A 24448-nucleotide genomic window follows, 5' to 3' on the forward strand; every position below is an offset into this window, starting at 1 on the left:
GTGAATGCTAGAGCAAACACAGATTCCACATCTGTGGGTTTCACTTATTTCAATTTCCGTTCTCTAACATAGAGTATGGACATCACTATGAGAGTGGAGCATCTGGTGGGACTGGTGGTGAGTGGTTTTTGAACAATATTTTAACATTACATTCTGTTGATTATAGATATGTCTGATTGGTTTCCTGAGCCAATGTAAGATGTCAGTGTATGATCATGTTAACAGATGTAATCTCTGTAAAGAAAGCGTTCCCAGATCATGGTGATGATGAGGATGGGGAGTATGTTTGGGTACGATAATTAGAGATAAAGTGTTACACATTAAATTACACATACATTACACATTACTACATTAAAGACATTAAAATGTCTAAAAATTACAAGAACTTTGTTATATGTTTTGTTGAGTTGTGTGAGTTTGATTGCGGGATAATTTGTGTTTATTTACGAAAATGTTTTTTTGCCACAATCAACCAGAGTCTTTTACTGTGCATTAGCCATAAGCTAGTAAGCAATTGCAGGCACCAAGGGTGTGTGTATCTCTGTGTTTGAATTCAGGTCAACCTCACATTGAACTCAGCACTCAGCAGAAACTCTAGTTTTCTCTCTACTTTTTCCCCATCTCTTCTCTCTGTACCTTTAAATACATTCATGAAGTTAAGTACATTTCTCCTCCAGCTCCAGTCAGCAGGCAACACTGCAGAACATAAACACCCGACAATGGAGAGCCCCTCAGTTGATCACTGCTGCAGTGGAGTTAATAACCTGGAGTGAAGAATAATCACTTTTTAATCCCAAAAGTTAAAAAGTCATCTCTGAGCTCACCTTCCATTGGTAAACGGCTCTGGATCAGAGCAGAATCTGATCTGACTCCACGTGTTTATTCCTCCAGAAGGTCTGGCTCTGCACCAATCTCTCTCATCCACAGCTGACCGGCTCTGAGCAGCTGATCGGCAGCTCTGCCCAGCCCTCCCCACACAACATTGCACAATTTTTTTAAATGTATTTTTTGAGAGACCCCTAGTGACAGAAAATAAATATTACACATTTGATTGGTATATTGGAATTGCTAACACATATTTTCATGTCAGGCACCAACCCATTTCCTCTGGCTCCTCTTCTTCTTCTTGACTCACTCCTACCTGAACTTCTGTGCGGAGCTGCTGTGCTTCGGTGATCGTCATTTTTATGGAGACTGGTGGTCAGTTGCACAAAACAATTTCTGCACATTGTGTTGTTGCACATTCAGTACTGGCTCAGTGTAGTTCATTGTTTCATTCACAGGAACGCTACAACTCTGATCAGTTTCTGGAAGAATTGGAATATTCCCTGTCAGAATTGGTGTCACAGGTACGTAGTCTGGCAGATGATATAAATACCAAATAATCTCCCTACATTTTGCTGTCATCTCTTATATGACTTTACTCCTTGTCCTCTCTTATATGAAGACATGTATACACACGGCTGGTGGAAAAGAATGTGCCCCAATCACAAGCAGAATTACTGGTCTTCCTGATGTCAGCTGCTGTTTGTGAGGTACAGTCTGAAACTGCATGAAGCATTTTATTCCTTGTTGTGATTCACTTGTTTGGTAGCAGAGAACAGACAATATTTGGAATCTTGAATTAATTGAGTTTTTAAGATAAGCATTAATATGTGCATTTTTGTGTAGAATGTCACAGTTTGGCTCACCTGCCCTGTCACCTGCCATTCTTCTCGTCGCCTGCCTACCTGAAGTTGTACTAAACTGTATGTGTGTTAGGACCCAATTGCAGCGTGCAGGATACCAGGAATAGTTGGTAATGATGTTTAATGACAAAACTCAGCAGGAACAGGACAAGACAGGTAATAATACAGAAAAGTCTCTTCACAAAGTCTCTGGTGGACCAGGCTGCATCAGGCTGGAAGGCCGGTGAGTGAGCAGTAGAATTAGCCCAAACACACATACAGTTCAGTACAACTCCAGGCTACAGGTAGGAGTAGGCAGGCGACATGGTCGTGAAGGTGGAGGATCAGAAATCCAGCAGGTGGATATTCACACGGTGCACACACACAATAGAAACACAGTGAGAATCTCTGAGCCACATGAAGCTGACTGGAACACTCATTCTGTAGCGTTGTGGTGGAAAGGTTACACCAGGCAGCCACAGGCAAAAAAGTAACCAAGGATGCAGCAGAAAATCTCAAAGCCGGGGACAGAAGGCTGGTGCGTTTACCGGGGAATCAGACAAGACCGGTTGGTCAGAGACACACGGGGTCGGCAACAGGAAAGCAGGCCGAGGAAAAGTGCTGGAGAGTCTTGCATGAGTGTCTGTGAGGCTGGGTTGGATATACTGATCAACTGGTGATGAGGAGCAGCTGTGAGAACAGGTGAGAGGAGTTGGCTGATTAGGTGAGAATGGCTGGTGACAGGGCAGGCAGAAATGAGCAGGTGACCAGTGATGCTAAACTGTGGCATAGAATCTTGACAACTAACATTCTCAGCAGATGTGTGTCAAACTGGCAAAAAGTTGGTAATCATTAATAAGGTAGGTTTGCAGATCCCCAAAGGGGCGATGTTAATCTTGGACTTTTAGTAAACCTTTCTCCTGTGGATTTTATGGTATGGAGATTAGATGGCCCAAGCAAACAATGCAACACTAATCTTCAGTGATGTTTTTGTCCTCTCTTCTACACAGTGTATGATTGCTCTGCCCCTGCACAGTTATCGTCTGTGGGTCTTCCTCGTGATGGTATTTGAGGTGAGAAGATCACACCAGTAGTGGCTGGTGATCATATACCTGGATTGAGCTACAGACACTGAGGGCTTCAGCCTACACACTCACAATGTTGTTGCTTTGCTTGATGCACTGAGCTTTGACTCCAACTTTGGAAGACAGATACATTTATGCAACAGTTGAATCAGAGAAGCCGACACACTAAAATAAAGCAATAATAGATAGAGCACACCACACAGACCACACCAAAGAGCACACCGTAGTCACAGAAATAATATTCCGTGAGACCCAAAGTCTGCGCTGATTTACAATATATTACTTTTAATGCTGAGCAGCACCACCATGGAAGTAAACAGTTAATGCACTTTGACTGACAGGAAGATTTACAGTATTGAGTGGTCATCGGTCGGAGAAGTCTGTGGTGTTGTTTTAACCTTAGAGATATTATTTCATGATTTTTAAAAAGGTCATATTATGCTTTTGGGGTTTTAGCCTTTCATTTATTGTGTTATGTAGCATTTTTGTGCATGTAAAAGGTCTGCAAAGTGAAAAAGCCCAAAGTCCACTCCAAAGGGAGTTACTGTCTCCTGCTCCTGCACCACCTGAAACGCCTGGTTTGGAGTCGAGCCTTTACTTCCGTGTTTTATGTGTGTCACTATGTAACAGGCGTTATATAAATATACATTTTTATTTATTTATTATAAAATATATACACTCCAGTCAGTCAGCAGACATACAGTTGCTACTGCTCTTGCGGCGTTATTTTAGATCACACTACCTTGCTCGTCATTAACCCGTCTTACTCTGCCTCTGATTGGCTACATCCTGCCTGTTAAGTAATGGGCATGTGCAACTCTCACCAAAGATTGAACAGAGGTGAGATGTCTCACTCTGTAGTTAAAATGGAGCGTTCAAGTCACAGTGTGAAAAGGCATGCTACAGCAATGCACCATATGAGAAAAATAATGTGTTTTTTGAAAATTAAAGTATTTAAACCTATTCTACCAGGACATCCAAATAAACGTAGAAACCTGAAAATTAGCATAATATGACCTCTTTAAAAATTCCTTGTTGTTTGAAGGGAAAAATAAATTAAAATCATCTTTACTTGTACTTTCTGGCCCCCCACACTAAACATGTTGGGCAAGAGAGTAGCCTGTGTTTTATTAAATCTTGGTATATTTCTTGCACTGTGTCTTCTTCCAGCTCCTGGTTGCAGTATTCCTTGGAAACTATTTCCAGGGAAACTACGGTAATGGTTTAGTGTGGCTGTGCTTGCTGCTGGGCCCTCCTCTAGCTGTGACCACGTACTTTCACGACCACTACATCAGCTTCCCATCGTCATCATCCTCACCACAGACGTCAGACTACAGTCTTCCAGTTTTTCTGCAGCCTCATTGATCAAGAGGAAGTGTCTATCCTCTTGTACTGTATATGACAGTGCTCTAAAGCTCATTGAAGGCTGCTTGTGTCTGTCCGGTCTGTTCAGTAATCTATACTGTATTTGTTGTGTTGATTCATTAATGGACCTACTCTAAACTGGCAAAATACTGACTTGCAAGTTATACTATGATACTTCCACACCTGACAAATGTTAATGCAAAAAAACAACTCATTTAGCACTTACATCTGAAGCTTGTTGAATGTGACCGGAGAATGAACCGCAACATGGCTGCAATAATCTCAGCCGCTGATCATTCCTTTTATAATGATGTGAGTCAGCAGTGAAGAAGATAAAGTTGCTGCTTACACACTGCTCTGTCAACATGTGGTTAAGAGGCCCTAGTTAATCTAAGTTTACCGTAAATTTCATGGACACGGTCCAATCAGAAAAATAAGAGTAATGGTTGGTCCTCCTGGTTCAATGAGTCCAAGTGTGGAATGGTTTAAATCAAGTTTGGACAGGCCCTAATGATGTAGAAATGCTCTGGCTTGTTCTCATAATTCCACTTTTATATTATAATGAACTATATAGGCCTACCTCTGAAAGATGTGTACCATTCAATATTGACTGGACTGATGCACTCTTAGAGTTATATTATATATATTTTTTTTTTCTCACTGTATATTTTTATGATGACCTCCTGTATGTTATATGTCACTATGTATTGTATCTTTTTAGGATAATGTGTACTGGTTGTGTTGCAAACCAAATTGTACTTCTGGGACAATAAAGACTCTCTCATCTAATCTAATCTCATCTAATCTAGTATAGTCTAATTTAGGGACACCATAAAATGTAGGTAGAGTCAAGAAAGCGTGATGCTTGATGCTGGAAACTAACTAAATTACCTCTCAGGAGAAATTGTACCAAGCTTCCCTAGCAGAGCTGCTTAGTGGTCAGCAGTGGTTGCGGCTTTAGTCGTGCCGGGCAGCTTTCAGGAGTGAAGATGTGTCATTGTTTGGATGTGAACAGTGCAGCAACATAAGTGCTAGAGGCCTGGGTCGACTTACCAGCACATTTAAACAATGACTAATTCACCTGTTGTGAATGTGAGAACAGACTGCTGCCTGGTTTTCAGTGATATCTCTCAGATGATGATGGTAACAGTAATGGCAACATAAAAGGGGCATCATGCATTATGTGTCTTTTATTTATTGTGTATGTATTTATTGTTGTTACTAGTCCTCTATTTTCTAACGGCTATATGTTAACCATAACCGCCTATCTTATGGACAGTAAGAGAAACTTAACACGAGGTTGAAAGTCTGTGTTTCACTGCCCTCTGGTTGAAAGTTTGAAATCTGTAGACAGGAGTACACTTCTGCATCACTGCAGCGAGATGAGTTAAAACAATGGAGACCTGCAGGAACAAGATATTCTGTTCCTTTAAATTGCCATGTAAATATCTAGTCTACTCTGTATCCTCCGAGCCATTGTCTGATGAATGAAAAAGGGAAACACATTTAAGGGAAACACATTTCATGTATTTTAATGTGTTTCCCTTTTTCATTCATCAGACAATGACTCATCTATTCTTTTCAGACACTTAAATGGGAGCCTGAAGCAGTGATGCACCACCTATCCAATGAGTATTTCACATTTAGGTGCAGGAATAAAAGTGTTTTATGTGTTTTATCAACCAGAGAACATGCTACTTGCTCTACGACTGGAGGACAGCACAACTGAGCAAAGAGTTCCCAGCAGCTGGCCACGTGAACATATACAGTATAATGATTTGTTCCTTATCTACTGTATGTATTTTATTTCAAATCTCCAGTTCCACAAAATAAAAAACACTTTACACAAGCCAGTGGGATTCTTACTTCCTTGCATTTGTCAGGTGTCTTTGGAGTTCACATACTGTTTTTACAGACACTGTTGCTCTAAACATTGTACAAGTAACATATATACATAACAACTATATATAACTAGATGCATGATTCTGGATGTTAGAAATCCACTGGACACGTAAAACTAGAGCTACTGATGTCCTGCATCCACACCACTTTCAAACGTGTATTACATTCATGTTGGGTCTAATTTTCTAGCTCAACACTACACATATTATATTAATTGATCACTGATGAATTGATAAGGGATCAATTAATATAATGTGTGCAGTTATCTGAGAAGATATTGTCTTCTACAAATGGAGATGATGTTCACGATGATTATATTTTCTTGTCTTCCCAAATTGCCTTTCCAGAGCCAGTGCATTCAGCCCATTTTTGGCTTGTGGCATGCGTCACTTTGTCCACCTGCAGCCAGCGAAGATGGCACAAAAATGGAGCAGGGTCACGACGTGGCTGAACGCCTTCCAATTTCTCCCAAATCCCTCGTGCACCCTCTTCATCAAGCCCTTCGCACAGCTCAGAATACGATCAAGAGGCTGACCTGTGACAACGTCGCCCTGAAGGAGGAGAGTGCCAGGCTGACGCTGAAGGTGCTCAGCACCCTGGAGGCTCTAGAAGGAGCTGGAGAATCTTTACAACCAGGCCAAGAAGGAGAAGGAAGAGATGAAGGCCAGGATAAAGAAAATGGAGGTGGACTTTCAAAAGTGGATGGTTGCTCAGTCACAGGGCCAATGGATGGAGGAGGAGATCAGAGAATACAAGAGAGAGCTGCTCTATGAAAGCAGAGGACAGGTGGAGAGAGAGATTACCTTTCTTAAAGAATGTTTCCGCATTCAAAGAGAGGAGGATCTGAAGAGAAATGGCAGAGGAGAGCGAGCCAGCTGGAGGAGGAGATAAGGGAAAAGAGGAGCTTGGTTGCATGACTGGCAAAATGGCATCTGACATAGAGGAGCACAGAATCATCATAACCCAGTGGAGCCAGAACCAGTCAGAGTTCTGTCAGAGCAGGATTGAAATGGGAAAATAAATGTAACTCTCTGGAGGAGAGCTACAGGAGGGAGCTGACTGAAAAAGGAGGAGAGCTGGCAGAGAAGATTGCAAGAGATGCGACGCAGGAACAAGCTTGAGACGATGTGGCTCCAAAAGGAAGAGGTGGAACAACAAAGTATGCTCAGGGCCCATCAAATATTTGTGCTATGGGGTCTGTAACTTGATGATTGGGGCCCATCTCCTCTCCTCTCTTCTCATCTTTACTTGATTAAAATATTGACAATACTCAATTGTCAATCATACATCATACAGTTTGTAAACAGACAATAGTCCCCGAGTAGGAAATAACAACAGAGCTCACTCACATATACAGGCAAGAACAGTTGACAACTGTGGTATGTAACATCACTACAGCAAACAAACAAAACACAAACAAAATTTTAAAAAAGAAATGCAAATATAGAACAGCAACAGTGTCAACTGAACCAATTACAAGCTGGTAGTGGATGGTTGTTTAGTAAGGACCTAAACCGTCCAAGTGATACAAGAGAATTCAGTTTGATGTCATGTTGCAAGAGATTCCATGAGAGTGCAGCTCTGACACTAAAAGCATTTTTACCAAGATCAGTCCTGGTACGAGGCACCTGAAGAAGCAGCCAATCGCTGGAGCAAGTTAGAAAATTTACCCGGGTTTTTGTCGTAACATAAATGTAGTATATGATGGTAACTTTTCAATCAGGGCTTTTAATATTAAACAGATACCAGTCATGACATGGTGATGACCTAGGCAGCAATCTTGTCAGATCAGATAGTTCTCTCAAAACCACAAATGTCAACTTAATGGTGATGCCACTTAGCCTGGGAACCAGACAAGTTTTATGAGCTCATCTTTTCTGCGCTCTGGCAGATGTCTGGCCGTCCTCCCATTCAGACAGATTTCTTTCCATTTTGGTTTGTGACACTCGAGTCACAATCGTTAATCTAATATAGGACAGTTATGACATGATGACTGACAGAGGAACGTCATATGTCACACTTGCACTGCCCCAACTTGCATTTGTCCCTCAACGTTAAGTCACAAACGTTAATCTGGTTGGTTGTAGGCCGCGTTTCGTCGCTCTAATTGGTTAAAGGTCTATCCAATTGTGTCCCACGGCATTTTGGTCTGAGCCCATTGATAAATTTACCTCGGAATTTAAAAAAATTTGTCATCTCTCCTGTCCTGTCCTATGAATAAAGCCAAAAGACCAATAGGAAATACTTAAGAAAAGAAAAGAACGGCAGCAACACTCAGTTATAACAAGAAAAATCACACGCAAGTAATCAGATAAAACATTTGTACACAGACAACCTGGACTCAATTGATTTCACCATAGTTTTAAAGCTGTTCAGTGGTTCAATATTCTGAAGTTTAAGATCAGTCTGTAGATTGTTCCATGCAGTGGGTGCCAAAAACCTAAAAGCTTTCTTCCTTCTTCTTATCTCAGTCCCGTGATTCACTATCCAGTGTGAAGACAATGAGGTGAGGCACTCATATACAACACATCTCCAATAATCAATAACAGGTAAAAAGTGAGACTCCACCAATATACGTTTCACACAGAAAGAAAAGCAAGACTTGTTTCTGTAGTAAAATCCTGACAGCAGTTTCAGCTTTTTTGTAATATGCTGGATATGTGACTTAAAAGTCAAGTGGTCATTGATTAAAACCCCAGGTGTTTCAGGGACACAAAATTAATTTTTGACAACAACTTTATAGGCAATTATAGGAAATCAACACTGTGCTTTCTGCATTATGCTGCCATCGTGTGGCCGAAAATGAGATAGAAAATACATTAATGCACCTTTAAAAAGTTACAATTGTGATAATTTAGCTGAAATTTGGGTTGAGATCATCATTCAAATTTCTCAGCGGCTTGAATTTGGAGCTCACCTTTATACATTAGATTTGGTATAGAGCCTTGGTGTCTTTGGAATTATATTTCACTTTCCTTTTGTGAAACCTATTCAGTCCGTTTCTTTCCTTGCTATGATTTTCCCCCCAATAATACAGCAACTTCCTTTTCTGTATATTTAATTTCATCTGCAGGTAAAGTGAAGCGTAATTTTAATTTGAAGTGTGGTGTTTGCCATTATTTATGACCCACAATCCTTTGTGCATTGAAAATACATACCCTGGGTCACGTGGTATTGTCACTGAGGCGGAAATGAAAGTTCAGTAGCGACAGCAGCGGAGCACAGCTGAAAAAGGTACGGGAAAGACTACGTTTAAGCCGAAGATGTTAGTGTTTCAAGCGATATATCGTCTTCTGACATGAACCACGTAACTAACAATGCTACATGACTTGTTGTCAGGTTAAGAGAATAGATTGTATCGGCATGTCCTTTTATAAAAATCCCCCTACGAAGCTTGCTTGCTAACGGTTAGCTTCTTATAGGTCAAGTTAGCCAGAATTGGCCACAGCGGACCGGGCATGTCGCGACTTCCCCTTCAAAACAAATGTGAAAAAAACTGGCACAGTGGGGGAGGTATTGTGGAGAACTACGTATTGTGAATTTCTATCAGTTCATAATCGCCTCAAAATTAAGTGTATGTGTTCTCCTATGTGCGTCGCATTAGTCATAACAGGTTACTACACAGGTATATTTGACAGTTGGGATTTAGTTTGGAAAAAAAAATGACCGGAAGTCAATGTTTTCTTAGCGTCGCTTGACAGTGATGCATAGAAATGCCTTGATTATCTTCCGTGTTTGTGTTTTGTGCGCAGCAGCCAAGGGTATTTAAATACGGGGACAATGAAATCTGTTTAGCAGGGACAGTTAGACCATCTTTAGTCAGTATGAACTTTAGCTACTATCCGCTGAGTAGCGGATTTAGCTAACTCTGCCCAGCCGGACAGCTCGTTTCACAAGGTTGACGGAAGATGATGTGCGCTTTTGTTGTGATTGCCATGATCTGTTTTTCAGCAGCCCGGAACCAGACTTCAGGTGGCCATTTGGTTAATTCAGCGCTTGATAGTTTTTGTTATTCGGGCCAGCTCACATCTGGTCATGCATCACTGGTATTTGTCCAGTCTCTGACTGAGATGCCAGCAGCAGTCACCTTGGTGCTGCAGCAAGTAACGCTACACTGATAACAGGATGAGGATCTACTTTACAACAAGCCAGTTAGGGTTAGGATATTTTCTTGATATACAAAGTACAGATCAATAATAACAGTAGCTCCAGACTCGAGTTCAGTTTTACTGCATTGTCCTTGCCTTCCCATTACATTCAGCCCAGCAGGCTACATCTCTGACTTTGCTCAAGGTGATGTTGATAGAGTCTTGGCACTAACTGATGTCCGATGGGGGGAACAAGTCTGTGCCTTTCATGAAATTTATTTGGGCTGATAAATGTACCTGTAATGTACTTATAGAAGGGTTGTTTTTATGTTGCGATGAACTGACGTGTATTACTGTGTGTTTGCGTGGTTGTGTTTCAGAGCTGTGAGGTCATGGCAACTGCCAGCGTGAGCAGACCTGGCGGTGCCCAGACCACTGAAAAGTCTCAGTTGATCTTGAAAGGTAACACTCAATTTTTGTCAGGGACATACTGATGTTAATAATGGCATTGTATGTTCTTCTTCTGCAGTGTTATAAGAAAGTGTGCATTGTTGAGCCCACAGTAAAAGCAGCTTGAGTTTCTAGGTGCCTCTTTTTCATTTGTGTATGTATATATGTGTGTGTGTGTGTGTGTGTGTGTGTGTTTGTGTGTGTGTGTGTGTGTGTGGGTGGTGGCTCTGTGGGTTAGGCAGCACGATGTCACCTGTTCTGTCCATCCATCATAACATGAAAGTATCCTCTCTGTATGATGCACCAACTAATGAAACCTCTTTCTCAATTTAACCTACTTCTCTTTTAAGAATAATGGTTCACGCTGACACCTCACAGACCATATTACTCTGGTCAGTGTTGCACATTATTGATGACCAAAGGGGCATTTTTGTAACATCTGTCTATCTTTTTTATACAGTTAACCTGCTGTTCAGACAGAATGTGTGCAGCAGTTACACGGCATTTATAAAATGGGAAAGGCTTGAAGACAAGTCAGATTATTTATGATCAGAACTACTGTGTTGTTCTTCCTACCTTCAGAGCAGTTTTCTTGATTTTTGTTGGACTGTTCATTCTTTTGTGTTTTCATTAATAAAACCCGTCCAAATAAGTCACCATTTTGGACTGACCTGCATGTGCAAATAATCATTGGCATTGATGTAACATCCAGGATGCTCACATGGGTTCACAGTGACTTAAGATATGACATATGGTGGCAATAATAATGCATCTCAGATAGTTCACCACTTGGTTTGTCAGATCAAATACATACAATGTAGCTCATTGTGATGTTGTCGTATTATCCTGGCATGGCCACTTTTACATTTTAAACCTGCTGTGCGAAACCGCTGTCTTCCCACTCTGGCTGTTAAAAGGTATTACACAAACACTGTTCAAGTGCCTATGACACCATAGGCTCCTTCATGCTCGCATGCTTCCCCTTCATCTCCAGCAAATCTTTGCTGGTTGACATAAAACCTATCACTACCGTTGCACCACTGCAGGCAAGTCGCCACAAAGAAATAACAAACCTTGCAATAGATTTCTGATAGAAGTCAGTTTAGGAAAAGAAAAAATAATTTTGATTTCTTTTCCCATCTGTTAATGCAGGTTTGAATAAGATACATGTATTACCTTAAAACTGGGGTTGGTTGGAGAAACCAGCAAGAGCAAGCTAAATTTGGACAGTATCCAAACCAGCTGGGGGATGTGTTTAGTCAGTTTGCCATGTTCCACAAGCTCTCTTTGCTTTTTAAGTCTAATAGATACATATAAAATAGCCCTGTTAAAAGCCAAAGTCATGTCACAAACATACCTGTAGTCCTAAAAGGCTAACGTTAGCCAGAGCTAGGGCTGTCAAAATTGCTCCAAAATGACGTTCGAATATTCCCTCTAAAAAAACACACATAGGTTCGAACCATTCGAATATCTAGGTTTGCGTATTATGTTAATAACAGGAGGACAAACTAATACAACGAGACATAACTATTTGTATAGGTATTTTTATTTTAGTTTTAACATGTCTCTGCAAACACCTACACATTACAAAATAAGTAAATGAACTAATGGCCTATACCGTAAAACTTTTAAGACCATAGACCTCTCTCTCGCTCGCCCCCTCTCTCTCTATGCACAAACTCCCCTCATGTTGCTAGTGGTGGAATGGTAAGCTAACTGTAGCTTACACAGCTTGCATACAACTTTATCTCGAGGCTCCGCATTTTTGCCGTCTACTGACCAAAATCCGAAGTATTTCCAAACGGGGCTTTTTAGGTTGCTTGGAGTCCAAACCGCTCTCTCTGCTGCCAAGTTGGGCTCTGGACTTTCTGCCGATTCGTTTTTCTCTCTGCCATCTGCATCTGCCACGGTTTTTGTTGCGTCTCACTTTCAGCAGTGAGTGACGCTGTGCAAGTGACCTGTCCCTGACCCGCCATGCAGTGCGCCCACTCGCAAAGCAGCCGCTGATGTGTTTTTGTTCCACAGTCGAATATTAATTTTCACAATCGAATCTCCGTTTTTTTTAAATATTCAAATATATATTCGAATTTAGAATATTTGTTGACAGCCCTAGCCAGAGCAGCAGTGACTCCTTAATGCTTTAGGTGTGTGCTTTGTGCTAATGTTAGCTTCTGAGCGATTTTGTTGCTGCCATAGCAGCTCTGTTCTTTGGCTCAGGGGCTGTGTGTTTTGTGCTACTGAATGACAGCCTCAGAGACTGTGTATTGTTAACGCTGTCATTGCTAACCTTATTCAACTAAATCGTTACTCATTTAGATATAAGGAGACACCTAACACTATCATTATAAAGGTAAACAAAGGACGTGACTATTGTTAGTACTCATTGCTGTCAAGCTAGTTTATAGTATTGGGAAATTTTGTCTACACTTTCTCTGCTATTCTTGTGTGACTATCTCACTTATCTTTAGCGATATATCCACCTAGCTCTGTGGAAGACTCCAGTCATGGGCAATGAGTGCAAAGGCAGGTACATAGGTAGACAGACAGGTAGCTGAATCAAAGACAGGATGGGCTGCAACAGCCAAATGTATATATTATATTTTTCAAATTATTTTGATTTATTGATTGCTGTCGTGATGTTAAGACATTTTCTGGAAAAATAATGATTTTTCTTCTAGAATAACTTACCAGCCAAAGCTTTTAAACATATTGTTCTGACATATAAATATGATTATAATTATCAGAATTTATAATCCTAAACTATTGGCAGACTTGTTATAACATTTGCTTTTTTATACATCTAGCAGTTTTGGGTGAAACAACATTATCAGTCATGCAGAGAGTCATGTCTCATGTTTCTCCTGGTAAATGTACATCTGATATTCACTCTCTTTTAGCTCTTTCTGGTCTCCACCGACTATTCAGGGAGACATCATTCTCTTTAGCTGTTTAATGCTCCGCTATGTTCCCCAGCTAGTCTCTGTGTCTGTCTGCTGTTTGCTGCTGAGCAGGTAGTGTACAGTGGGATTTAGAGCTCTTTTTCTTCTCTTGGGTTTTGTTGGTATTGGTTCTTTGGCTGTTCTCCATGCATGGCCCAACAGGTAGTATAATGAAACCTCCATGCATGCAGTACATGTAGTGGGTATCCTATACTTTAATGCAGCAGTTACTATATTGTTATTATAATGGCTAGATATTAGGGCCAAATCTAAGAAAAGACATGGTAGATTAAATTGTCCTAATCTCCTTTAATGATGTATGATCATTCAAGTAGGGTTACATTGATGGCTGTTATGTGTCTCCTCTTTTTTCCCCTCAGTATCATTCACTGCAGATTGTTTGAGCTCTGACTCACCTCCTCATTTATTTCTCCATTGATCTGCTCTCAACTGCTATCTACCGTTTCCCCACCCCTCCCTCTGTCGAAATCTACGTTTGATGCTTCCATCTCTGGCCTTCTTCCACTCCAACTATGTTATCTTCTTGCGTGATGCGATGAGTCACATTTTTTTTATCAGATGTTTATGAGCTCAGAGATCGTCAACTTGTGTCAGCTGGCACAGATCCGCTAATGTCTCGTCTGTGATAGGAATACAGGAATACAGACAGACGCCCTTTTCTCCGACATCATTTATTCATCCAGCCACTCATCCTGATCTGATGCACCCAGAGAAGCACTTCCAAGCTGTGTGCTCTGTGTTTGCAATCCAGAAGTGATTCAGGACGAACATATCAGCTCATATGACTGACAAATGCTGTAACAAGATTCTCAGCTGGCCTTCAAGAATTCAAAGCCACTAAGCCTGTCTAAGCCCAGCTGTAGACTTTGACCACAGTCACAGAGCTTCCAATAGTGCTGAGTTTTAGTGACATACCATGAAATGCATGGATGTATATTCAGGGAGTTTCACCAGTTCTCTGTAAGAAGCCAGGGATATCAGGAAGTTTCATTCTACATGAGTGTGACACAGTGGTTGTCATGCATTCATTTCATGAGGAGGTTACAGCACCGCTGGCGAGGAAACTGAATCACAACATAAATAAACATTAAAATAGAAGCTTTTTTAGGCTGCAAAAGCACTCTGACTTAGCTATTGAAAGTCCTTGAAAAATCTTGAAACATTCCACCAGGCCTGCAGTATGAGCACTTCCCTCCAGAGTCCACACACTGGTTTCCGGTGTTTTTTTAACATTGAGGATTGGTAGCAAGCGTTAAATGCTATTCCTCCACACTAGTGTCATGAAAATGAATAAAAGCATACAGCAGATGTTTGTCTTTGTCCCACTAGAGGGCGATGTTTATATTCGTTTGTTTGCTTGGTCCACCACCAAAGTACAAGTTGGGTCCCAAATCCATATAAAATATATAGGATGCCACATGGGGCAAGTGACAAAACAAAGTATACTGAAAACAGACAATTAATTTTTTGAAATCATTTGAAAAATATACTAGTTTTAACATGTCATGGAGTGTATAGTTAATAAAACAATAAATGGGTTAACCCTTGATCCGAAAGAGCTTCCTGCTCTCAGTTTACTACTGGTATATGAGGCTGAGTCATAATGCATTATAATGCATTATAATGCATCACATAGCCTCTCTTTATTCCCTTACACATTAACTCCTCTAGCACTGAAACTGATGTCATCCGAGGTAGATGGCTGACACAGACATGTCCAGCTACAATAAATAACAAACGATTTGTTTTATGTTTTAGAGATTTCAGACAATTTTTGGCTCTCCTATAATGGGTGGTTCCTTGATATTTTGAAAATAGTGTGGTGGAGAGATACATAGGACATGATTAATTAACGCAGTATGTAAAACCATAAAATGTCCTGAAAAACAAACCAATTACTACCCTCCAAAACAAAGTTGTAAAACAAAGTCTCTCTATTAGTCCAACCCTGTTTAATATATGTATCAATGAATTGGCAAAACTGGAACATTTAGACATGATCAATTTGTTTATAAAGCACATATCAACAGGTTAACATAAAGGGTAACTCCATCAATTTTACACATTAAAGTGTGTTTACAGAGTACTACTGCATATGTGAAAAAGTAGTATAAAGACTTTTGTGGCTTCAGAGGAAGCTGCATCTAATCTTATAAATTGCCCCCAGTGATGTCACTCAGTGGCTAAGTTGCATTGTAGGTAATGTAGGCAACAGGTTTTGAAATAAAGAAGAATGAGTTGAATCAAAAAGTTGATATGGTCCTGCTTATGCTGTATCGATTTTGACCATTTGTTTTTTAACTGTCCATAATGAAGAATAACATAGGAGTGCAATACTAGACCAGTGGACTGCTTCTCAAAACCTGACGCCCACATTACCCTCAGTGGAATTTAAGCACTAAACGACACCACTGGAGGCAATTTATCATTACATGCAGCAGTAAAAGGCTTTATTCTACTTTCTTTACAAATGCAGTAGTACTCCTGAAGACCTGTAAACACACTTAATTGTGTAACATTTTTGAAGATGGTCATTAATGTGCTTCACATTAAAATAGATGTTCACACCCACCAACCAGAAGACGATAAGGAGCCAGCATCCACCCTATGGATATTAACAACACATAGGCAGACACGCATAGAGAAACACAAACAGTGAGTTTTTTTCGATCATTTTGCAGAAAGGATGCAGTTGTGACAGATCTCATGTCATCAGGCAGTTTGTCAGAAGACCATAATATCTTAAAGCACCTTCACCAGAATTTTATTCTTGAGATTCCTGACTGAAATGTAGTCAAGGAGCAGGTAGGGCCGGGCGATATGGCCTTAAAATCATGTGTTTTTCGCCTATATTGCGGTACACAATGTGTATCTCAATATTTTGAAATTTTCATTAATCTTGAAAAATTCATTAATGCTAGGACTGGCTGACAAAATCAAATATGACTGTATTTTTGACCAAATACCTCTATGTATGTTGCGACAATATTGTAAGGATGACTATTGGTGCTTTCTCAAAAAATTGACACAGTGAGATTTTTGATGAAAAAAAATCATCAGTTATGTGCATATAATGACTAAGTGGGTAAAGACAAGTATTAGAACAAGTGAAGCAGTCTGGTAAGTTGAGGAAATGACATCACATTACTGTGATGCAGCCTTTAAAACCAGGAAAAGACTAAAATCTAAGATAATACATAATCTCATATCATGATAATGATATAATATTGATAGATTGTTAAGTGCAATGAGCAAGTACAAAGTGCTTCAAAGATAACATGGACAATTTCAAAACTCAACTTGTATTTCACTGAGTAATTTAAGTACTGGAGTAATATGTTTGGCTGAGGATGCTGGCTAGGTTGTGCTTCCTCTGTTAGATACTCAAATTACAGTGTCTGCAGATGACCTCATTTTAGGGGCCCCGTCTCACTGCTGGTCTCGGAGGTGGACAGCATATTATTTAAAAGAAATTGTGGATGAGGTGTTGTCAATATGAAAGCTAGACTTTTGACCTTTTACACACATGAAAAAAAAGTTTCCTTATTGTAGTTGGACTGTTGCCATAGTATCACATTGTGCATCCTAGTCTGTTCAGTTCTACTCTCTTCCACGTCACTCTGCACAGCTCTAGCACCATGTTTCTGGCCTCTCCAGTAGATGCTGTGTTACAAAACAGACAAACAACCTTTCACTCCCTACTAATTCTAATGTATTCCTTTTTGTTTTCTTTCATTTCTTTCTGTGTTTCAGTGGTTTCAGCGAAGCCTCAGTCTCCCAAGCTGCCAAACCGCCACTCTCGGCTCAACTCTTTCGTAGAGGTGACTGCCGATGGTCTGACCAGTGAAACCAAAAAAACAGGCAAACGCAGTGGACACCTGGAGCTGCAGTGGAATGAAGACCTCACCCTGTGAGAACACCATTACCCACATACAGACAAGCACGCCGACTTTTATACATAACTGTATTCTATTGTTTGTAACCTTGTTCAAATCCATGTATAGAGCATAAAAATCCATGAAAGCATCCCCCTCTGTTATGTGTGTGCTGATATACGCAATGATGGAACGTTTCAAATACAAGAATATTACACTTTATTAGAAGTACTATATGTTAACTAATATCATATGAATGTTGGACACATTTTCTTTTCCTTTTTTTTATTTGCACAGATTTTTGCATTGTTACTTATGTAACAATGATCATGTGGATGTACATGTTAGAATTTTTTGAACATGGAGAAGAAAAGTTTTAGTTCGGAAAGAAACACTCAAATTGTGCACATAGAAGAGAAAATACAAAAAACAACAGAATTGAATACCTAAAAATGCAGAGCCTCCAAATACACCAACACTCACACAACCCATCCCGGCTCATTAAGAATAAAAGGTACACATACAAGTAACAGAATGTAACAACCCAGCCCTTAGTCCAAGCAGGACCTTCAAGTCTGTAAAATATAATGTAAAGGTTGCCACTTGTGAAGAAACTTATCAGTACATCCTCTTATTTTAGATTTGATTTTCTTAAGTTCGAGAACATAGTATCTTTAAGCTACCACGGAAGTTATTTAATTGAAGCCCAGCTGGTTCTGCTGCAACAATCTAGTTTAGTTTCTAGTGAAACTCAGTTCATTTAAGTATTTCTTGAGATCAAACAAAGCACACACACAGACCTTATTACAGTTGTAGTATGCACATAGGTAAGGATAATAGGACTATAAAAACAAAAATATAAAATGAAAGCATTGTAAAATTGTTGTCAGTCTGTAGTTGGTGTGCTTTCCATGCTGGTATTAATGCAAAACTGATTAGATGAATGCACTGGTGTGTAGTATTTTTTTTATTTTTAATGATGTGTGTCAGTGCGGTAACAGGCCCCCAGTTTATAAAGTACGTGTTTGTGTGTGTTTCACAGTAATGTGACGCCTCAGAGTCGTCTGGATCTGAAGCTGTGGAGCTGCCACACCCTGAGGAAGGAGCTACTGGGCAGCGCCACCATAGACCTGCTGGACACACTGCGCACACACGATGGCAAGAGTAAGAGAAAAATTATAAAAAATATTAGGATTCATTTCTCCACAGTGTTTAGCAAAAATAAAATCTAACTTATAAGCAATACATTAACAAACAAGAACAATAAACAAAGAAGTGTGATTTTAAAGATTGTATGCTGGAAATGTAAAATATTTCATATAAAGAATTAGGAAAAGGAACAGAGCATAAGATGAGAGAGGAAAAAGAAAATGAGTGAGTGTGAGTGTCCTCTGTGCTTTTGAATATATATATATATATATATATATATATATTAATATACTAATATTGAACATGTTTAATATTAACGGGATGGCCCCGATGAGTCACTTTCATTTTGAGTTGAGCAGTTCAGGAGGCTTAAGGTTGGTTTCACATCAAATCAGGCAGTGTGGCGAAAACACAGGTTGTCCCATTAATTTTAATGAGGCTAGTCCATTTTGGTTTTGGCAGTGCTGGCTGCAGGGGGCTCCGAGAAAACGCCGGTTGTGGCAAAAAAGTTGAATCTATCTCAACTTTTGTAGAAACGCAGCCCACTCATACAGGTTTCCCTTGGAGTTAAAATATGTTTTTCAAAATGGTGTGATATCAAAACAAATATCTTTGCTGAGCAACTGGCATCAGTGATTTGATTTACTATGAAGTGAAGCACGACAGCATTATTCATCAAGATAAAATGTTACTCAGCTCTCTTAGCTTGTTGTTGCTCAACTTCTGGCCCCACATGTTTCAGCAGGGTGGCCCTATACTGTGAGAGTTAATACACTGTGGGTTCACACTCTTTTCTCATTTTGGAGCAATAACTGAGGATGTCCGATTTCCTCCCTTCCATCCCTCCTCACCCTCACCCTTCCCTCCAACCCCCACCACATGTGTCCTCTACCTTCTCATCCTCTCTCTCTCTCTCTCTCTCTCTCTCTCTCTCTCTCTCTCTCTCTCCCCCTCCCTGTTGTTCCACCTTCCCCCTCTAGTGGAGAACGTCCAGCTGAGTCTAGTGCTGCAGACAGAGAACAAAGGCTCAGTTGTAGCGGGAGGCGAGCTCAACGTCTGTCTGGACGGCATGGTTGTTGATCTGGGCTCACTGCCCAATGGCAGCACGGCAGCAGACAGTGAGTACCGCTTTCACCACACAACCACACACACACTCACACACACACATTGACACATTGACAGAGAAGTGATGATAATAACACCATAATGCACAGAGAAGCACTCGCACTAAGGCCATACACATACATATGTGCCATGTGAAAGTTTTCCAGCTCCGGTGTGGCAATTTTCATGATTTAGGAGATGAAAAAATTCCCTTTAAGAAGTAATAAAAGATAAAAGTCAAATGATCTCAGTGGGAATTTAGGAAGAGATACAGCACAGAAAAAATATAACCAGGTACTGCAAATGTGGGTGTCACATATCATGTCAGGCACAATTTCAACAGCCCAGCAACATTCTCAAAAAAAAGGAACAAAAACAAGGAATTTAATTGTGAATATATTGTATGAAAGTTAAGATAACTTGTAGCAAAGTAAATATAATCCATAACATATACATAAAAAACTCAATACACACTTTATTAAAAATGTTATAAACCTCGTGGATAAACACACGAATGCACTATGAAGCCAACACCAAGAGCAGTTTCACCAGTTTTCTGAACATTTGGAAAGACAAAGACAAAGATATATGAAAGTGAACATGCACACAGTTTTCCAACAGAACTCCAGACAGCTTATTAGTGCAGAATACACCACAATATTAAACCTTTCTCCTCCTCTCACTCTTTCCCTTCCTGTTTCTCTAAAATGTTCCTTAATATTGCCAACAACCACATAAACACACACATGCACATGCGTTTGTTTGTACAGTAGGGTGCTTGTGTGTCTCTCCACCCTGGTATTGAGTGTTTTCCCCACTTGGAAAAAAACAGAGGTTTTACATTGTGAAATTGGCAACTTTCCAAAGTCACTTCTTCCCCACATGGCTTTGAATTAATAGTGTGCTCAAAGACATTTTAGAGTCTTGTTTATGTACTGACATAATTGTACCATTGTATAACAGTATATTTGTTTTATTTGATTACCTAAAGTTAAATTTTATACTGTTTATAATTGTATATTGAAGTAAAAATAGAGACAGGATTTAATGTGTGAATAAGGTTGATATACTTAATTTAAATACATTTGTGCTACAGAACTTTTTCTATTATTATCTTGAGGTTAAAAGTTTCTTGGTGTAAAACTGTTTACAACATGTACGAGATAACACTGAACGATGGAAAAACTGTTTAGATATGTGCTGCAATCAAAAACATTAATATCCAGTTCATCTTGTATTGTAGAAGATGCACAGTAGGGGTGGGCAATACCACAAAATGTGTTTTCGGTCGGATACCAAGTAATGCAAGGTCCAGTATCCAATGATCCAATATCACCGATATCTATACCGATACGTTCTATTATTAAAAAAAACAGGACAGTTTTTTAGGGCAAATAACAAAAGTGTTGGGCTCTTGGGGAATTACCTTGGTGAAATACCAGAAAAAATAGGTCTATAGCCTGTGATAGACTACATGTAGCCATATAGGAATCCTGCACCTTTCATAGTTGCATTGAAAGATTAATATATTCAACCATTTTCATGTTTCATTATTCACTATTTTTGTCAGTGTTCATTAATTACTTAATCTTCCAAACTGATTGGCTTTAAGTATAAAATATTAGCACTTAAATCATAGCACTTAGGTACTTAAGGTATCTTTGATAAATAGCAGCTACTATGCTTAAATGAGGACTTGAAAATTGTTTCTATTTTTTCTTTTCATTCTTACTTTATCGACGGTGATATGTTGTAGTTTCTTTCTTGTGACAAATGTACTTATTGTAAGTCGCTTTGGACAAAAGCGTCCGCTAAATGTAAATGTAAAACAACTTGTATTCATTCTTTAACACTGACATTAGAGAGCACTTGATCTCTATGTGGATATGTTACAATTCCCCAACCAGTATAAAACCATTTCATAGCCCTTAGAGGAAGGATTTCAAACCCTCCACAGACTTATTGACTCTCAGTCAACAGTATTTCCCCACTTCCAGGCACTACGCTAACATTTTACTTTCCTTTATGGTTTGGAAGCAAATACTAGGTGTCTTTTTAACAAACACACAGTTATAAAGCTGCTCTTAAAACCATAGCCAGGTCCATGCATCCATCTCCTCTCTGTGTAACACACACACACACACACACACACACACACACAGGCTTTTCATAGAGTGCCACACAGAGCGTACAGTGTATTCTGCTGAATGAACACAGGGCCAACAGTAGAGGCCAAGCCCTGCCACAGCACGGGTTGTATAAATGTGTCTCTGTGTGACTGTTAAGATGTGTGGAGAGGTTAAGAGGAGGTGTGTTATAGGTAGTTTTGTTTTTGGGCATGCTGTTGTACCACATGTCTTCACAAGGACGGTGGCATGAGAAAATGTATATAAAGGGGGCATTTAGCTAGTCTTCCCTTACAGAGGAGACGAGTATAGGGTTTAGATATAGATTGAGGTTTGGGCAAGATCCATAGAGGTTTTGTTGGACAGATCTCCAAAATTACTGGTGTGTCTGTAGCAGATTTTATTCCCCCATTGCTGCGTACTAGCACTACCAGAAAGTCATTTCATTTTCAGGAAAACTAACAGTGGAAATGCATGTATCGCAAGCTTTTTGGGAGGGGCCTTTCTTCTAATCTTTGCCCTCCAGCAAAATCCTAAAACTGTACTCCTATTAAGGAAGTTTGGCCCTAAATTTCATAATTTTTTCTTGTATGTGTATTATTGGTTTAATTTATTTTTTTCCTGAACATCCAAGAAACCCTCAGGATAATTTACAATGCATATTCATTTAAATAGTTGTTGGTTACTGAAATCAAATTTAAAAACAATAAAAAAAATATTTTCAAAAATTAATATCTTTCTAATATCTTTTCTTTAATTCTGCGTAGTATTAATATAGTTCTATGACATATGGAAGTTACTTGGTCCCGCATTAAAAACTGATCGCACACAAGATGGCTTTGGAGCTGATAAACCCATGTTTTAAGATATTTTGATTATTTTAATTTCCTTGACATTCTTTTATGATACAGTGATAATTTTAATTTTAATTTAATTTTAAATTTTTCATACTTTTTACTGGTTGTAATAACACATTTAGTGGATTTATTTCATAGGTAATCTATCTGTATGATACCTATTGAGGTTGTAGAGTTCATTGGGTTCAGGAAATGTGCAAGTTCCAGCCTGTAATGGTTTGGTTTGTTGCATACCAGATGCTGTGGAGTACATCTATAGGATTTTGCAAGATCCAGTTGATGTAATAATAATAAAAGTATTTACATTAATTTTCTGAAGAAAATCAATAATACTGGGAAAAGTTCTGATTTCTGGTAGAGTTGGCATGGAATGATCCCTTTGAGTTTGATTATTAGACCGATACCGCTCTCTCATGCTATGGCTAGCAGTCAGTTAGCCTACCATTGCAAAAACTGATGTGTTAGAACAACGCGTTGTGGTGTTACTGTGTATCTGATATCACTGTGTCCATTCCTAGAACATCATAGTTGATGTTGTTCTCGGACCACCACTGCGACTGACCAATTTTTTTCAGTACAGTCACTAAGCTATGACATTACAGAAACGTCATTGGTCAGTTGCAATGTTGGTCCTGGAGCAACAATTATTATGATGTTCCAGGAACTACTCCCACACGGTGATATCAGATTGTGTATGGTGTTACAGGGGTTAATGATCAGACTATTTCCTGAGGAGCAGTGACTTCCTACCGGTTAAAACACTCAAGATATATAACCTGTTAGTGAGCCAATTAGTGAGCTTTAAAGGTGCTGGTTGGCCCATTTTGTTACCTTTTGTCAGAGCCAGGCTAGCTGTTTACCCCAGTTTCAAAGCTTTATGCTAAGCCTTGCTGGCTCTAGCTCTAGATATCTATCTTAACGTACTCTGGGCAAAAGGTGGATTACTATATTTCTTGAAATAAGGAAGTACTCTGTAAAGTAAAATATTGGTCAGGATGCAAAAAATGAAAATAATAAATAGTAGGTCATCACAATGCAGTTAAACAAGCTTCGATCTGTAATTTTGACGTGTGTTAAGGACAAAGGATAACATCAAGTGAATAGATCCGTGCACTGCCACCCCCTAGTTTGTTTATGTAGCCTGTTGTTGTACACACACACAAACACACACACACACACACGCATAATCACAGACATCAGGAGTGCTTTTGTCTAATTTGTTGCAGAGAATTGCGTAATTGAGCCTCATTGCTTGCAGCTCAGCAGTACAATCGCCTCCTGTGATCCTGAAGCAGTGTGCATAGTAGCGGGGGGGTTTCCTCTCCTGGCTTGCCTGGACAGGGATGACAGAGGTCGTGTGTGTGTGTGTGTGTGTGTGTGTGTGTGTGTGTGTGTTTTTGGGGGGGTAGGAGAGGTTAGAGAACAGACGGCTGAAGTATGCCCTCTAAACCCAGAGTTTTAGATTGAGGCACTTGTCTTTGTATGTATGTGTGTGTTTTCTAGTCTCCTGAGGGCAGATGCAAGCGTGTGTTTTTGAGCTTGTGTGTGTGTATTCATGTACATATGGTTTACATTCTGTAGTGTGTGTTTGCAGGCATATGTGGGCTGGCCGAATGTATAAAGTGTATAAAGGTGGAAGTGTGTTGACTTCTGGTGGTGTTAAGGCGCTCTGTGTTCTTGCTCTGAACGCACCTCTGTTAGTTTGGAGGTTTTACTCATTTCCCCTGGCAGCTTTTCTGACAAACACACACACACACACACACACACACACACACACACACACACACACACACACACACACAGCAGGCTTAATAAGCAAA

General features: G+C 39.7%; 2 protein-coding genes across 3 annotated transcripts in view; both read left to right on the forward strand.

The window, feature by feature from the left end:
• Nucleotides 1–112: 112 nt before the first annotated feature.
• On the forward strand, nt 113–4829 carry LOC141001627 (diacylglycerol O-acyltransferase 1-like). The gene is made up of 6 exons (XM_073472763.1): nt 113–117; nt 1091–1200; nt 1284–1349; nt 1448–1535; nt 2678–2740; nt 3923–4829. The coding sequence occupies exons 4-6, from the start codon at nt 1515–1517 to the stop codon at nt 4115–4117; spliced, it is 279 nt and encodes a 92-aa protein (XP_073328864.1). The 5' UTR covers nt 113–117; nt 1091–1200; nt 1284–1349; nt 1448–1514; the 3' UTR covers nt 4118–4829.
• Nucleotides 4830–9197: 4368 nt separating this feature from the next.
• wwp2 (WW domain containing E3 ubiquitin protein ligase 2) overlaps nt 9198–24448 on the forward strand; it is a 58212-nt gene continuing 42961 nt past the window's right edge. For both annotated transcript variants that reach the window (XM_073471582.1, XM_073471583.1), the window contains exons 1-5: nt 9198–9253; nt 10488–10569; nt 17271–17427; nt 18435–18556; nt 19522–19659. In XM_073471582.1, the coding sequence (XP_073327683.1) occupies nt 10500–10569; nt 17271–17427; nt 18435–18556; nt 19522–19659 (487 nt within the window). In that variant the 5' untranslated portion in view covers nt 9198–9253; nt 10488–10499. The remainder of the gene's footprint in view (nt 9254–10487; nt 10570–17270; nt 17428–18434; nt 18557–19521; nt 19660–24448) is intronic.

This window comes from Pagrus major, chromosome 8 (genome assembly GCF_040436345.1).
Source record: "Pagrus major chromosome 8, Pma_NU_1.0".
Lineage (NCBI taxonomy): Eukaryota > Metazoa > Chordata > Actinopteri > Spariformes > Sparidae > Pagrus > Pagrus major.

Excerpts from the sequence above, each read along its gene's own strand:
- LOC141001627 (XM_073472763.1), top strand. The coding sequence starts at position 1,515 with ATGTCAGCTGCTGTTTGTGAG. Across the intron at positions 1,536-2,677 it reads TGTCAGCTGCTGTTTGTGAG|TGTATGATTGCTCTGCCCCT; the intron begins GTACAGTCTGAA and ends TCTTCTACACAG. Across the intron at positions 2,741-3,922 it reads TCCTCGTGATGGTATTTGAG|CTCCTGGTTGCAGTATTCCT; the intron begins GTGAGAAGATCA and ends GTCTTCTTCCAG.